The following is a 17,572-nucleotide window of genomic DNA, read 5'->3' as shown; positions in this document are numbered from 1 at the left end:
AGTCTTTGGCACCAATATTTTTGGGGATCGAGGGCTGAAAAGTTTGGGAACCCCTGCTCTAGAAAAAACTAGTGGTCCTTTTTTTTTTGCTCTAAATCTCTTCTTCTGAATTTTTATCAAAACATTTTTGATCCATTTCAAATATTCAGCTTAAATATCAGGATTAAAACAACCTGGAAGTGTAACTAAGGAGCACAAATGATCTGTGTGTTGCTCAAAATTCGAAAGTATATTTGAGTTTAAAAATCTATAAAAAATGAAAAGGTATTTTAAGCCTTAAAATGCTTTATTATGAAAGTAAATATAGTAAAAAAAAAAGTAAAATGCACAACTTATTTGTAATAATTGTGATGATACTTAGTTCTTTTGTTTTATAGCAATAGCAAGAGAAAGCAAATAAACAAAAGAAGGAGCAGTAAGACAGTGAAGGTCAGAATGATGAAATGATCAAAGTAAAAGTTAGAAACAAAGTGTCAAACCATTTTTATTCACTGTGCATGGTGTCATATTTTCCTCCACTAGATGGCAGCAGATACTCGTATGAAGTGTTTTAATGGTTGAAATGTCATCGAGTTAGAGGTGCTGGTGTGTGTTTAGAAAGAGTGATCACCGCATGATCTATCAGTGTCACTTTAATGTTTGGGAGGGACAACATTTAGACAATGAAACCTGCTCAGTTTGTTCTCTGGAGGAGATGAATGTAACATGACAGAGACACTGTTCTCAGTGCTGCTCGTTCTCTGTCTTCAAAATTTCAGTCAAGGTAAGATTTTGTGAAAAGAACATTGTTAATATCTGTGAAGTCATTTTCTTTTGCTTCAAAGAAAACACTTGTTGCTGCTACTTTCATGCCTCTGATTGATAATGATGATGTTTTATATATGCATGCATGCATCCTCTCAGTGCCTTCATTCCCTGGATACTGTTTATCATGGAGCTCTGAGGATCGTTGCAAGTCTTTTTGGGGGGCATTTCCGCCTTCATGGACAGGACAGCTGAAGAGAGACAGGAAATGTAGGGAGCAGAGAATGGGGGAGGACATGCAGCAAACGGTTGAGGCTGGAATTGAACCTGCGACCTCTGCAACGAAGACTATAGCCTCTGTATGTGGGGAGCGTAGACCACTAGGCCACAAGCACCTCCCATTGCAAGTCTTAAGTCTTAAGTCATCACTGTATGCTCGAGTTGGCTGGTCTGCATTGTCTACTCCTAAACTGAATCACTGGCTTATTTATATCATGTTTCTTAACTTGCTTCCCTCATATTTATGTGATTTTATTCATTTCAAAAATACTGGAAGCTATGGTCTAAAATCATCACATAGTAACTTGTTAATATGGTGCCCCTGAAGGGAGAAACACAACATTTCAGAAAACAACACCATGCACAGACTCAGGTAAAAACACTCTGAACATGTTGGTATTCACAGTTACACCATATGTTTGAAAAGTGTGGAGACCATGATTTACATGCTTTTGTGTGAGGCTGGTTACAGATTGTTCCCCTTTGGCGACAGTCAGGACTATTCAGGGATGTGTTAAGTGTGTTCTTCTTAAGGCTGTTAGAGTAGTATAATAATACCTGTGGTTAAACTGTGCAATATAAGATGGGTGTATATTTGCGACAAGTATTAAGTCATGTACTGCACTCTCATTTGTCTTTCTCTGCCAAATGTCAAACCATCCATCTACAGCAAGTCCCCCCTCCCTTATATGTTAATTCTGAGGAGTGCAAATCTTGGTCATCATATAATATCTCTTACGGATGTGACGACGTAATGTAGCTTGGAGAACCCTCTGTATCTCCTCATCCTCCAAATCATCCCACCTTTCAAAAGGTTTAGGGTTAGGATTAGGGTTATGATTAGGGTTAGGGTTAGGGTTAGGGTTAGGATTAGGGTTAGGGTTAGGGTTATGATTAGGGTTAGGGTTATGATTAGGGTTAGGGTTAGGGTTAGGGTTAGGATTAGGGTTAGGGTTATGATTAGGGTTAGGGTTAGGGTTATGATTAGGGTTATGATTAGGGTTAGGGTTACGGTTACGATTAGGGTTAGGGTTAGGGTTAGGGTTAGGATTAGGGTTAGGGTTAGGGTTACGATTAGGGTTAGGGTTAGGGTTATGATTAGGGTTAGGGTTAGGGTTACGGTTATCATTAGGGTTAGGGTTATGATTAGGGTTAGGGTTAGGGTTAGGGTTATGATTAGGGTTAGGGTTAGGGTTACGGTTATCATTAGGGTTAGGGTTATGATTAGGGTTAGGGTTAGGGTTAGGGTTAGGATTAGGGTTAGGGTTAGGGTTAGGGTTACGGTTATGATTAGGGTTAGGGTTAGGGTTATGATTAGGGTTAGGGTTAGGGTTAGGGTTATGATTAGGGTTAGGGTTAGGGTTACGGTTATCATTAGGGTTAGGGTTATGATTAGGGTTAGGGTTAGGGTTAGGGTTAGGGTTATGATTAGGGTTAGGGTTAGGGTTACGGTTATCATTAGGGTTAGGGTTATGATTAGGGTTAGGGTTAGGGTTAGGGTTAGGATAAGGGTTAGGGTTAGGGTTAGGGTTACGGTTATGATTAGGGTTAGGGTTAGGGTTATGATTAGGGTTAGGGTTAGGGTTAGGGTTAGGGTTATGATTAGGGTTAGGGTTAGGGTTAGGGTTAGGGTTATGATTAGGGTTACGGTTATGATTAGGGTTAGGGTTAAGGTTATGATTAGGGTTAGGGTTAGGGTTAGGGTTATGATTAGGGTTAGGGTTAGGATTAGGGTTAGGGTTAGGGTTAGGGTTATAATTAGGGTTAGGGTTGGGGATAGGGTTATGACTAGGGTTAGGGTTAGGGTTATGATTAGGGTTAGGGTTAGGGTTAGGGTTAGGGTTATGATTAGGGTTAGGGTTAGGGTTATAATTAGGGTTAGGGTTACGGTTAGGGTTATGATTAGGGTTAGGGTTAGGGTTATGATTAGGGTTAGGGTTATGATTAGGGTTAGGGTTGGGGTTACGGTTACGGTTATGATTAGGGTTACGGTTATGAGTAGGGTTATGATTAGGGTTATGATTAGGGTTATGATTAGGGTTAGGGTTAGGGTTATGATTAGGGTTAGGGTTATGATTAGGGTTATGATTAGGGTTACGGTTATGATTAGGGTTAGGGTTACGGTTATGATTAGGGTTAGGGTTAGGGTTAGGGTTAGGGTTATGATTAGGGTTACGGTTATGATTAGGGTTAGGGTTAGGGTTATGATTAGGGTTAGGGTTAGGGTTAGGATTAGGGTTAGGGTTAGGGTTACGGTTATGATTAGGGTTAGGGTTAGGGTTAGGGTTAGGGTTATGATTAGGGTTAGGGTTAGGATTAGGGTTAGGGTTAGGGTTAGGGGTTAGGGTTAGGGTTATGATTAGGGTTAGGGTTACGGTTACGGTTATGATTAGGGTTAGGGTTAGGATTAGGGTTAGGGTTAGGATTAGGGTTAGGGTTAGGGTTAGGGGTTAGGGTTAGGGTTATGATTAGGGTTACGGTTACGGTTACGGTTATGATTAGGGTTAGGGTTACGGTTATGATTAGGGTTAGGGTTAGGGTTAGGGTTATGATTAGGGTTGGGGTTACGGTTATGATTAGGGTTAGGATTAGGGTTAGGGTTATGATTAGGGTTGGGGTTACGGTTATGATTAGGGTTAGGGTTAGGGTTACGGTAACGATTAGGGTTAGGGTTAGGGTTATGATTAGGGTTAGGGTTATGATTAGGGTTAGGGTTACGGTTATGATTAGGGTTAGGGTTAGGGTTAGGGTTATGATTAGGGTTAGGGTTAGGATTAGGATTAGGGTTAGGGTTAGGGTTAGGGTTATAATTAGGGTTAGGATTAGGGTTAGGGATAGGGTTAGGGTTATAATTAGGGTTACGGTTAGGGTTAGGGTTATGATTAGGGTTAGGGTTAGGATTAGGGTTAGGGTTAGGGTTAGGGTTATAATTAGGGTTAGGGTTAGGATTAGGGTTAGGGTTAGGGTTACGGTTATGATTAGGGTTAGGGTTAGGGTTAGGGTTATGATTAGGGTTAGGGTTAGGATTAGGGTTAGGGTTAGGGTTAGGGTTATAATTAGGGTTAGGATTAGGGTTAGGGATAGGGTTAGGGTTATAATTAGGGTTAGGGTTAGGATTAGGGTTAGGGTTAGGGTTACGGTTATGATTAGGGTTAGGGTTAGGGTTAGGGTTATGATTAGGGTTAGGGTTAGGATTAGGGTTAGGGTTAGGGTTAGGGTTATAATTAGGGTTAGGATTAGGGTTAGGGATAGGGTTAGGGTTATAATTAGGGTTGGGGATAGGGTTATGATTAGGGTTAGGGTTATGATTAGGGTTAGGGTTAGGGTTATGATTAGGGTTAGGGTTATGATTAGGGTTACGGTTAGGATTAGGGTTAGGGTTAGGGTTATAATTAGGGTTACGGTTGGGGATAGGGTTAGGGTTATGATTAGGGTTAGGGTTAGGGTTATGATTAGGGTTAGGGTTAGGGTTAGGGTTATGATTAGGGTTAGGGTTAGGGTTATGATTAAGGTTAGGGTTAGGGTTATGATTAGGGTTAGGGTTACGGTTATGATTAGGGTTAGGGTTAGGGTTAGGGTTAGGGTTATGATTAGGGTTAGGGTTAGGGTTAGGGTTATGATTAGGGTTAGGGTTACGGTTATGATTAGGGTTAGGGTTAGGGTTAGGGTTATGATTAGGGTTAGGGTTAGGGTTAGGGTTATGATTAGGGTTAGGGTTAGGGTTATGATTAGGGTTAGGGTTAGGGTTATGATTAGGGTTAGGGTTAGGGTTATGATTAGGGTTAGGGTTAGGGTTAGGGTTATGATTAGGGTTAGGGTTAGGGTTAGGGTTAGGGTTAGGATTAGGGTTAGTGTTAGGGTTATGATTAGGGTTAGGGTTATGATTAGGGTTAGGGTTAGGGTTATAATTAGGGTTAGGGTTGGTGTTAGGGTTAGGGTTATGATAAGGGTTAGGGTTAGGATTAGGGTTAGGGTTAGGATTAGGGTTAGGATTAGAGTTATGATAAGGGTTAGGGTTAGGGTTATGATTAGGGTTAGGGTTATGATTAGGGTTAGGGTTAGGGTTAGGGTTATGATTAGGGTTAGGGTTAGGATTAGGGTTAGGGTTAGGGTTATGATTAGGGTTAGGGTTAGGGTTATGATTAGGGTTATGATTAGGGTTATGATTAAGGTTAGGGTTAGGGTTAGGATTAGGGTTAGGGTTATGATTAGGGTTAGGGTTACGGTTATGATTAGGGTTAGGGTTACGGTTACGATTAGGGTTAGGGTTAGGGTTAGGGGTTGGGGTTAGGGTTAGGGTTAGGGTTATGATTAGGGTTAGGGTTAGGGTTACGGTTATGATTAGGGTTAGGGTTACGGTTATGATTAGGGTTATGATTAGGGTTAGGGTTAGGGTTAGGATTAGGGTTAGGGTTATGATTAGGGTTAGGGTTACGGTTACGATTAGGGTTAGGGTTAGGGTTTGGGGTTAGGGTTAGGTTAGGGTTATGATTAGGGTTAGGGTTAGGGTTACGGTTATGATTAGGGTTAGGGTTACGGTTATGATTAGGGTTATGATTAGGGTTAGGGTTAGGGTTATGATTAGGGTTAGGGTTATGATTAGGGTTAGGGTTAGGGTTATGATTAGGGTTAGGGTTATGATTAGGGTTAGGGTTATGATTAGGGTTAGGATTAGGGTTATGATTAGGGTTAGGGTTATGATTAGGGTTAGGGTTAGGGTTAGGGTTATAATTAGGGTTAGGATTAGGGTTAGGGTTATGATTAGGGTTAGGGTTAGGGTTATGATTAGGGTTATGATTAGGGTTAGGGTTAGGGTTATGATTAGGGTTAGGGTTAGGGTTATGATTAGGGTTAGGGTTAGGATTAGGGTTATGATTAGGATTAGGGTTAGGGTTATGATTAGGGTTAGGGTTAGGGTTATGATTAGGGTTAGGGTTAGGGTTAGGGTTAGGATTAGGGTTAGGGTTATGATTAGGGTTAGGGTTAGGGTTATAATTAGGGTTAGGATTAGGGTTAGGGTTATGATTAGGGTTAGGGTTAGGGTTATGATTAGGGTTATGATTAGGGTTAGGGTTAGGGTTATGATTAGGGTTAGGGTTAGGGTTAGGGTTATGATTAGGGTTAGGGTTAGGGTTATGATTAGGGTAGGGTTAGGGTTATGATTAGGGTTAGGGTTAGGGTTATGATTAGGGTCAGGGTTAGGGTTATGATTAGGGTTAGGATTAGGGTTAGGGTTAGGGTTAGGGTTATGATTAGGGTTAGGGTTAGGGTTATGATTAGGGTTAGGGTTAGGATTAGGGTTAGGGTTATGGTTATGATTAGGGTTAGGGTTAGGGTTATGATTAGGGTTAGGGTTAGGGTTATGATTAGGGTTAGGGTTAGGGTTTTGATTAGGGTTATGGTTAGGATTAGGGTTATGATTAGGATTAGGGTTATGATTAGGGTTAGAGTTATGATTAGGGTTAGTGTTATGATTAGGGTTAGGGTTATGAATAGGGTTAGGGTTATGATTGGGGTTATGATTAGGGTTAGGGTTAGGATCAGGGTTAGAGTTATGATTAGGGTTAGGGTTAGGGTTAGAGTTAGGGTTAGGATTGTGAATACGGTTGTCGCTGATGATCATGTTTGCTTTTGTATGTCCTATAGAGACTTTAGTGCTAGTCTCATAACCAGCTAAAAAAGTCCTCACAGGAGTTTTGAATACCGTCTAATGACATGTTTAGTAAATATTTAGTAATTACCACATAGTTCTGCAAAGTGAAAAATCATGCATCTATTGAAAATGAGTCACTACGGCTTCAGAGAAGTTCCCTCTTTTTTAAAACAGTTGATATTATTGGTACAAAATGTCTTCATGTACTCAAAGATCTACTATCAGTGAAGCTCATATATTTTATGTTTGTATTTTATTTCCCACAGAGGTTAAAGGCACAGACCAGCTGCTTGTAGAGACAGCAGTGTGTGTGTTTGTGGTGTGATCCTGGGGCTGATTGGAGTTGTCACAGGACTCTGGTTCATCGTGAAAGCCAACAAGTCCTGCCAGGCGTAACAGGCATCAAGACAAACACCTGAATCTCGATGTCAGATGTGTGATCCTTCCTATCTAGTTTCCTTTGTGCTTTTCCTTTGGGAGGGGCGATGGGGTGAGATTCCTTTTTGTCCCCATCGACATGTTATTTTTTTACACCCTCTGTGTCGTACGCTTTCTGTGCCTGTTTTTTTTCCTTCCATTTCCTCAACAACATTAAATCTAATCCTGAGATACAGAAACAACACTTAAAAACTTTACTGTGCTTTACTTCAACATTCAACATGTACGACTGTGGAAATATCTTCTGTGAAAATGTATAAAAACACAGTTACGATAGTGTTTCATTACAGCTGGAACCTACCCCCCGCCAACAGTCCAGACATTAAAATGTACAGCATAGGCATTATACATTTTTATGCTTTATGTGTTGTTTTTTAAAGCTATATTTTTGGGCTTTTTCGCCTTTATTGTATAGGACAGCTGAAGAGGGTCAGGAATTGTGGGGAGTAGAGAGTGGGGGAAGACATGCAGTACATTTTTAACTGGCTGGGAATCGAACCGGCAACTCCTGCAGCGAGGACTATAGCCTCTATACGTGAGACACTTAGACTGCTAGGCCACCAGCACCCCACTGTTAGACTTATTTGATTTGGTAGGTTGTATCGAGGCATCTATTATTTTAAGTCTGTTTCATAATCAGCTAAAAACTTCTTCACTGGTTGGATAATCAATGAACGTCAGAAATGCAGAATCTTCTCTTGAAAGCCTCCTAGTAAAATGTCTGTGTTGAGTTGGGATCAGCAAAATTAGTGAAAGGATCCAGCAGGGAATATTTAAGAAAACATCCATGGTTGGAGAAGAAGAGAAGGTTTTCAAAATGAGAAGATACCTGCACATCCGACTGTTAACACATAGCATTGACAGAAGAGAAGAAACTGTCCTCATAGTGTCGACCTCTGTTGGGTCGTTTCCCATCATGTTGTGAACATTACAGTCTGGCTTATGCTGCAAGCTTTTGATGTCACGTCCTGCCTCCTGCTAATGAACAGCACAGACAACAAGTGAATAATTAGTGATGTTATTGAATAAACTGTCTATAATAACTGATTTTTTGTATCTTACAGAATATGTGCATCAGATGATTTATGACTGTTTGCATGATGAAGACAGCTCAGATATCTCTTCTCAGTAAAACGTTTTTAAACCAGAAGCTCCTCAATTTCTATGACTCCCGGGTTTGGAAGTTTGTTGGCTTTGGAGAATCTGGCATGAGGCTTGTGGCCCATTTTAACTCACGATGTTGGAAAATGGAGCTGAGAAGAATCCAAGTCTGCGGAGACAACACAGAACTTTTCAGAACGAGCACACTGGACAGAAAAGGTTTGTTTTGTGATTTCTTCTGATAAAAACGCAGAAGGAAAATTGAAAGCAGAATAAAAGTCGAACAGAACCTCATGAGCTTAATTGTCTTCAAAGGAAATGATTCTTCGCTCTCCATTCTTTAATTAAATGACTTGAAGAAAGCTATTTAGCCCCTGACTCTCTCTCTCTCTCTCTCTCTCTCTCTCTCTCTGTCTCTCTCCCTCTCTCTCTCTCTCTCTCTCTCCTGCACTCTGCCTTGAAGGTCATTTAACCAATTTTGTGCTCTAATCATTTCTACGCTCCAGTGCCTCCGGTTGTCAGAGTCCGTCAGACCAAGCCAGCGGACTACAGGGAGCAGTCCATGCTCGAATGCAGTGTTCAGGGTTTCTTTCCTCAGGAAGTTTGGGTGAGCTGGCTGAGAGATGGGGTGGAGGTCACCACAGATGTGTCATCCTCAAATATCATGTTCAACGCAGACTGGAGCTTCCAGCTTCACTCTCACCTGGAGTTTACACCGAGTGGGGAGAGGGTGACCTGTAGGGGCGAGCACAGCAGCCTGCAACGGAGCCTGGATATGGAGTGGGGTAAGGGCTGGACCAGATGAGAAAACATGATACAACAGAGTCCTGTTGAAATCAACATTTCCAATATGGCTCCCGCCGACGATTGGCTTCACAGTGCTAAGGAATGGATGGGTGACGTCATGGATGCTACGTCCATTATTTATACACTCTATGGTGTGCACTGCCACTAGTCCAATGACAGCTGGGAAAGGCCAATGCCCCCTCTTGACCCTGGACAAGATAAGCTGTATATGTATTGATATGATACAAGAGTGTCGCTAGTGTTATCAGCCTTACTGTTTTGAACACAACAGCTGTATTCAGGGAAAAAAAACAGCACACTACCTAATTAGTAACAAACAACAATACTGAAAAGAATCTTTAAATTGATGATTTAGTCTCTGAAGAGCAAGATTCTCTTAGGAATTGAGGACGCCATAAAAGCACTTGAAGGAGAGTGAATTAACTGTTTGTCTGAAAAGATCAGAAGAAAAAGCCAATGTTGCTCCATATCTTTAAGTTTTGAAAAACACTTTGCTAACCAGGTAGCCAACTCAGGTTCAAATTGTATAGATTAAAACATGTTCTCACCTTATTAAAGCTGCCCCACAAATTCCTAAAAAAAGGCCAATAGTGATTTTCAAGACAATAAGATAAGTGACATCGTAGTAAGATTGAAAACCCACTGTGTACGTTTGTATGTCCCTGAACACATCATGAACTCAGTTGCACAATACAGAGGACATGAACTCAGCAGTTGCCAGGCCTCCTGGTCTCTACACTGTATATTGATTTATAGAGAATAACTAACACAAATAAGAGAACTAGATTTTATTTGCTTATGTAGATATTAAATATTCCATTTTAATTAATCCATTCTCTAAACTTGTTCTGTCAACATACAAACACAAGCTTTGTTGTCCCCAGTGCATTCAGAACTGAGATCAAATGTATAAAAATAATGTTCATGTCTGATCTATGAATGAGTATGTGAAGATCAGTGTATAAATAAACTAATAGCTTTATCAGTGACACCTTAATCTCCCTCTGAGGCAGTTTTTTAATCAGCAAAATGTGCCGTTTTTATTTTATGATAGTGATGAAGTGTGAGGGGATCCAGGGGATCCGTGCAAAAGTTAATTGCAAGACAGTAAAACTGAAAAGGTTCTGTCACTGCTGAACCGTATCCTGTGGATTATGTTTGTAAAAGCAGCACAGACCTGTGGATTTACTGCAGGCTGGTGATGTAAAATATTAAATTGGATCAGATTCACTGCATGTTGTGAAGGTATGAACACATTTTTGAAAGCACAGCATGGACCCTGTGTGTTTGTACATCAGTGAGAAAACCTTTTCTTTTGACAGCTGTTCATCCCTGCAGCACTGTGTGACTCTGTCAATGATTCGTCCCGATACGAGAGGCCTATTTTGGAGTTGGATGGAAGGTATAAGAGCCTGAAGCCTGGTGCTCTCCAACTTGTTAGTTGGCATTTCAGAGTGAAACCCTGACTCACCGCTGTCACTATGGCAAGTCTGTTCACCGTGTTGGCCCTGCTGGCTGTGCTGTCCGGTGGCTTCTGTGAGGAGAAGCAGTTCTTGCAGCGAGTAGGGACGGCCTTTAACAGCAGAGACTACAGGTCTCTGCTTGTTGTGAGCAATGGAGAGCAGTTTGGAAACTGGACCTGGCCTGAGATGTGTCCAGACAAGTTCTATGCCGTTGGCTTCAGTCTCAGGGTAAAAACACTCTCCTTCAAAATGAATGGTTCATATTAAATTAGAAGCCACTGAAACAGAAAACGCTTGCTTGGCTGTTTTGTGAGTACAGTTGTATAACAGTATTCTGATAAGGTAAACTGAGACAAGTGATGTTCTCCATTTACTTATATGAATGGCCTTATTGAATGTATCTTCAATGGAAAGTAGCATTTTGTGTAACTCCAGGGACAGGTGCTGTAAATTAATGAAATCAACATGAGGCCACATAAAGGCCAGTTACATAATAAGATAATAATGGCATCTTCAAATTAAAGTAAGGACATTTTAGGAAATGTTTTCTAGATATTTGTGTTTAAACATTTACTTACAAACTACATTTTTCAATTTTGTTAACTTGCTTCATCATTCACCTTTTGGGTATTTTCCCTGAATTGAGTTATAATGTTGCAGAACCGTGCTTCACATTTGTAAAATCAAACAATGTGGGTAATTTGACGAAAACTGTTTTATTTGCTGCTCTAGTAAGAAAATCGAACTTCAGTCCATATTTAAAGCAATATACGTGTATGTCAACTTATTAACTAATTTTAAAATAGGCTAATAGCAATGTTTGTCCAGTTCCTAGCTTACATCACTTTTTAATGGTGTTACAATGCAATGAAATGGTGTAGATTGAGATTGCTAATGTTAGTGTTAGCAAACAACAGCTGTTTTATCTAGTTAGCTTCAATGTTAGCTAGTTAGCTCAGCTGTAATGTTAGATAGCTGTAATGTTTGCTATTTAACTGCATTGTTAGCTAGTTAACTGTAATGCTATCTAGTTAGCTGTGATGTAAGGTAATTAGCAGTTAGGTTGTTAGCTGTATTGTTAACTGTGTTTGCTAGTGAACTTGGATATCTATGCTATGACTCATCAAATATGTTGTGTTATCTTCAAACAGCCCTGTATTCCTCTATATTTTTTTTAGATTTTCCTCTAGATATGTTGTCTTTTCAATTACTGATCAATCAGAAAGTGGAGGAAGACAATTAAAAAATCAGATTTATACATATTTGTCTCAGCAAACCTGGAATTCAGCAGGGAAACAGTGTGATGGGGTTTTAGCTGCTTATACTGTGTGCATGATGTCAGAGGAAAGTGGCTGTGCTGGGAGGAAGGCTTTCTGACTCTGAAAATGAAATCCTCATATGTTGGCTGTTAGTGATAGGATCCATTTCAGTTGAAACTTTGATGTTAGAAAAAGTTATTTCAAAGCTTTTTGTCCTTTTTAGTTTTATTTTGGGCCTATTTGTGTCTGCTATACACTTTGTGTTGGTATCATACAGACATGTTGGCCTTAAGTTGTGTAGCACCAGTCTTTAATTCCAGAAAGAGCTGCTTTTATCATGAGGGTAAAGTAGAAATTGAAAATAAGGAGAAGTGATCTGTTTGTTGAAGATGAATTAAAGCACTGGAGTTACAAGAGCAAGTACTTCCTACCCTCATTCGGTCTGTCAAATACACAATTTAGAGGATTTAAATCATAATTTCCTACCAACATATGTGTCCTTTGGATATACTTTAAGGTAGAGGCGGCATTTTTTAGACCCATGCCTGTGTGTACTTTAAAACAATTTCTGGTTGCAGCTTTCCAAAAAATGTGTCCCCTCACTCAGCTCTAAAAAAAAGTGTAGCTTTTTTCTTGTTATTGCCTTTTAGACACCATTTTAATTTTGCCCTTTATGTCTTGTTTTGAATGCATTTCTCTGCCCATGTGCATGACAGGTTCTGTAAAAATAGACCTGCCTTGTCTGTCTTTATACTGAATGGGTCAATTATTATTCAGTATGACAACATAACTTGACTGATTGTGGGTGATCAAGGCCAAAACAGTCCTTGTTCTTCATTGAATGCATTCCTAGGTTCTTCAAACTCACAGTATAAGACTCCAGCACTCCAAATCTTTAAAAAAAAATGAAGTTTCAACATTTCACCTCTGTGTATTCTTCCACTGCAACACTGCACTGGTAGTATAGGAACTATTACAGCATCCAAAAACTGTTAGATGTACACCAAGGGTTACAACATCTGGGAGAACAGGTCGTGCTTGCGTGATTGAACCTGTTCTTTCACACCAAACTTGGCAGATTCTTAGAATAATAAAAAGAATACGAGAATGATAAGATACCAAAGATAACAAGCCTGTTTCATCAGCGCTGTGACTGCTTCTGGGAACTGATGTGTGTTTCCTCAGGTGGAGTCTAACCAGTACGGGGCTGATGACACCGCTCTGAACGGGATCCGCCTCATTTGTGCCAAGGACGACAGCAGGAGCTTCCTGTACTCTATTGAATCCCACACCGGCTAGTAAGTTTCCACCAAGCCAAACTGGTACTATAATGAGAGCTGATTTGAACAAGTCAAAGAAAGTTTTCATGACCTAGTGACCCAAAACTTTAACTTTTAATGCTGATCAAAGCGTCGCTCAAAGTCTTGTCAACCACTGATATGGCCTCCAGTTACTGTGGTACAGCTGATACGTTCAATAAGGCCATTCAGTAAGCTTGCAGGGATTGGAAACTGTACGACATCTGATATCATCCAGATGTAAACGTTTTTTGTTGCTATTGATAGATAAAACTGCATGTGGATCGCTTCTTCCACAAAGCACTTTATCTGAAAATGTAACCACTTTGAAAGCTTCTATTGATGGATGCACATTTCCCCCTTCAATACAATCATTTTTATTTTAGGGAGGACCTCTTGTCTGCTGGGCGGTAATGGACATGTCAATAGAAACACTTTCCTTCACCCTCTTAGAGCTTTTCTGCCACTTACTCTAAAATGTTTGTATTGATGAATTTCAATATGCAGCTGTTAGTATCTGTGTCCGGATTTATCTTATGAAAGAGACAGTAATGGGACCCACTTGGCTGTATTATAAAGGTTAAGTAAGAGAAAGTTAAATAAGCAGCACTTTAAGAGCAGCAGGAGGCTTCGTTTCCCATCATGTTCAGAGGAACACTGAAATCCTGCCAGGATTGCAAATGAGTTATTCAGATGTTAAACTGTCCTGATATCCCTCCTGTGTTTCCTGCCCTCTTCTTGGATCTTTTCCTAATTTTTTCTCTTCTCTCTCATCTGATTTCCCAATCTCCTCTCCAGCTTCGGTGACTGGTCCAGCCCCCAGTACTGCCCCTCTGGCGTGCTCACCTCTTTCCAGCTCAGCGTTGAGTCTCATCGCGGCCTGTTCGGCGACGACACGGCCGCCAACAACATCAAGTTCCGCTGCAGCAGCAACCCGACACTGGAGGGGCCCGGCATGCAGTGGGGGGAGTACGGCCACTGGAGCGAGACGTGTCAGGATGGAGGAATCTGTGGCATTGAGACCAAGATGGAGGATTACCAGTTGGGCCTGGATGACTCTACCCTTAATGATGTGCGCTTCCATTGCTGTGACAGGCATCAGCAGGTAAGGCAGATAAAAGAGGGGTTCATAGACTCCCAGTGACTTTAGTTGGGATTATTTGAGAACAGTTCTCTTACAGACAGATTTACAGAAAGACACAATGACTACAATAAACATTTGACCTCTGAACTCAAAGTCTTCTTACCTTAACATGCAGCAATGTGCAAGAAAAGACAGCTGTTTTGCTGAATTTCATTGGCATCCTTCTTGAAAAGGCTACACAAAATAAGGATTGAGTTCTTCAACTTGATTTAATAAATAAAAAAATTACCAACTAAAGCCTGAGGTACTTCAACTAGAGACTATATATACCAGATGGCCTCATGTCAAAAGTGAGCCAATAATAGAGTGCCCCAAACTTGCACTCCGCCTGATAGCAAACTGCAGCAAGTTTGCGCACGTAAAATAAATAAAATAAAAAGGAAAGAAAACAGCCTTTCTCTCACTTGATTTATCACCTCAGCAAACTTTCCTATAAGTTTATGTCCTCATGCTCCAGTTTTCAGTCTTCTTGGGTACAGAATGATTTTAAAATTTTCATCCCATTTAGAGTAAAATTGTTCATAAACCCAATACTACCCATAACCCAGGGTCAGTGGCATACCAATTAGCAGCCTTTGGTGTTGAAATACCAAATGCAAAAGTGGACAAAACTGCAGTTCCTCATGTGTCCACTTGAGGCAGGCCCTGAGAGCTAAGGAAACCCTGTTTGAGCTTATATTAAAATACCTGGGTTTTTTTACAGTAGAATTAAACATGTTTACAGCCTGGTTCAAAATGTGGGTTTGGTCTTTATATCTCCTTTTTTTATTTGTGAAAACTATGCAGGTGATTGTCTTGATAACTTCCCACTTTGATTATAATACATTTAAGAGTTATGCATAATGAGGTATGATAAGATGCGTGGTTGATTTGACTGACAGGTGGGTGGATTAAAGCTGTTTGCCAGGTGAAAAGGCTGTGAACCCAACTCCACTTCTTTACTGCTTTTTAGATGAGTTAGTCGGAGTGAGCATTTCCAATGCTGACCGCCATCTCTGAGCTTCACAACCTCCCTTCAAAGAACCAATAATAATACAATAATAATATCTTGAAATGTATTTTTTTCTGTCTTTCTCTCTGGTCTCTGAAAGTCTTGTGAAACTCAATAAGCTCTGGAGAAATTCAGGCATAACAATTGTCAATAAGAGGGCTGAATAAACACATCAAGCCTGTAACATTAAAGGAAAGAGAGGATGTGTTTGTACTCATCAATGCATCATAGGAGGTGTTTTTCAGTGTTCTTAAAGGCACATTGAGCGGCTGATGGAGACTTTAATGATGACGTGGGACATTTTCCAGATGTTCCAACACTAGTAAGATGGAGGAAGACAGTCTCTATGAAAATCTTCACCAGCTGTTCTTTGTTTTCAGAAATGTTCTGAGTGATTTCACAAATCAGTTATTAGCAAGATAAGCATCAAATAAGTTAGCGTTTAAAGATTTATCCTGGTGATTCCTATTAAAAACATCATACTGATTGTTCATTGATGTTTGCAGATGACAGAATAATGAGATATTGTACAACATGTTTAAAGATTTAAGTAGCTTACTTCTTGAAATTCACATCTGGCCTTGAAACTGAATTTTCAGCTCCCACGTTTTTAACAGAAAATAATTTTGAGGTGAAAAATGTCAGAGAAAAGAGACAAGCAGCAGAACTATCTTCCTTTCCCAAGCCTGGATTCGTTATTACTCGGTCTGAATTGAAATGAACCAAATTCAAAATGCAACAATGTGAAGACTTGAATTTATTCTTTATCAGAAAATAAGAGAACACTCTCCGTGGTTCATAAATGACTTACCTGCTTCTTTTGAACCACAGTGAACTCTCATGAACACAGAAATCAAAATCTCTTTCCTGCTCTCCTTAGAGATACCTTTCCTCTTTGTTAATATGGCATGAAATATACTAAAAATTAGACAGAGTTGTGCTTTTTTGTATAATTTTAAGTGGTATTTTTATAATTCATAAAATTAGAGATACTATTCAAGACACACTTGGAAAAGGGTTAGCTGTTCCTGGTGATTATGGGATTTATACGTGGGCCCTGAAGGTCAAATGCACAAACACTAACACAGAAAAAAATTCCCTGAACTCCAAAAACATTTCATTAAACACAAAATAATTTCATAAAAATATAAATATTTCATAAACCCTACAACATTTCACAAAAACAAAATTTATCAAGTTGAAAAATATTTCATAAAATGCAAAAAACGTCTTATCTTTCCATTAATGTTTTTTTTTTTCTGTTTTGTGAAATGTTTTAATATTCTATGAAATATGTGTTTATGTGCTTTGTTCAATAATTCTTGCATTCAGTGAGATATTTTTACTATTTGATAAAACTGAATATGAATGTTTTATTTCATTCAAAGTATTTTTGTGTTCGCAATCTTTGAGATATTTTTGCAGTTTGAGATTTGTTTTTGTGTTTGATGAAATCATGTAAGGGTTTAGAGAAAGGTTTGTTCAGTTGACCTTCTGGGCCACCGTAGATCTATGTTTTCATTTTCACTTAGACATCTGAAAAAGCAGCTTCAATAACACAAATAATCATACTTATCTGCTGACATCCGCCTTGTTTGAAAGAAAGTATTAATGTTTGAATTTCCACTTTGAGTAGCTTAAAAGAAGAATTATGAAAGCTGCTCAAGGGTCCTTGAAGTGAGATTTTTTGTGTTTTGCAACATCTAAATGTTAAAAAAGTTCACACGAAGGCTACATGAAATAATGCAAATGTGATCCACTCATGCAGTGACATCCTTTCATTGATACTTTGTTTGATTCTTATTCACAGTGATCAGCAGGTGATCACCACGCAGACCTGACCACTTTGATCCAGCCTGTCTCCATCACCCTGAAGTCAACCATGACTAACAATATAAAATAATAAAATAATGAAGAACTTATTTATGTTGCTGCTTCCTCTTTGGTGATTTCTCAAACCCTGAAGGTCTTGAAGTGTTTGGAGCGATGCACACAGAAGGTTATTTTTGCAGAAACGTGCAGCTCTATCAACAAAGTGGAGTGTCACCTTCAGCAGCAGAAAACAGAAAGATTAAGGAGCATCTCGTCACATCAACCTCCTCATCTGAAGAGCCACTTTGAACACCACGTCACCCCATCATCCCCTCATCAACGTGAACGCAGCATGTTTTCACACTCCGTCTAATGAACCAATGAGCTTCCAGCAAAGTCATAATAAGAGTCAGCACCAAACAGAGCAGCTGACACAGGCATTTCCCAGAATTCCTGCTGGAACTGAAGTAATGACAAGAGAGGGGATATTAATTAATTTACAGTTTAAGGCCTGACAGAGGTTGATAAGACACCGATTGGCATGCACAGAGGTAATTGTGTTAATTAATCGGTGAGTAGTTAA

The 17,572-nt window shown here is 39.7% G+C and overlaps 1 protein-coding gene across 1 annotated transcript; it reads left to right on the top strand.

The window, feature by feature from the left end:
* The first annotated feature begins 10,407 nt into the window (after positions 1 to 10,407).
* Positions 10,408 to 17,099, top strand: LOC117822387 (vitelline membrane outer layer protein 1 homolog). The gene is made up of 4 exons (XM_034697089.1): positions 10,408 to 10,713; positions 12,930 to 13,042; positions 13,841 to 14,147; positions 16,988 to 17,099. Exons 1-4 carry the CDS (start codon positions 10,504 to 10,506, stop codon positions 16,988 to 16,990), a joined length of 633 nt encoding a protein of 210 aa, XP_034552980.1. The 5' UTR covers positions 10,408 to 10,503; the 3' UTR covers positions 16,991 to 17,099.
* The last annotated feature ends 473 nt before the right edge of the window (positions 17,100 to 17,572 follow it).

The sequence above is a fragment of the Notolabrus celidotus genome, chromosome 12, assembly GCF_009762535.1.
Source record: "Notolabrus celidotus isolate fNotCel1 chromosome 12, fNotCel1.pri, whole genome shotgun sequence".
NCBI lineage: Eukaryota > Metazoa > Chordata > Actinopteri > Labriformes > Labridae > Notolabrus > Notolabrus celidotus.
The sequence above is the reverse complement of the archived record's forward strand: the minus strand, read 5'-3'. Positions and strand labels throughout refer to the sequence as shown.

Coding starts and splice junctions, on each gene's coding strand:
- LOC117822387 (XM_034697089.1), top strand. CDS start 10,504: ATGGCAAGTCTGTTCACCGTGTTGGCCCTGCTGGCTGTGCTGTCCGGT. Junction 10,714..12,929: donor CCGTTGGCTTCAGTCTCAGG/GTAAAAACACTC, acceptor GTGTTTCCTCAG/GTGGAGTCTAACCAGTACGG. Junction 13,043..13,840: donor ATTGAATCCCACACCGGCTA/GTAAGTTTCCAC, acceptor TCTCCTCTCCAG/CTTCGGTGACTGGTCCAGCC.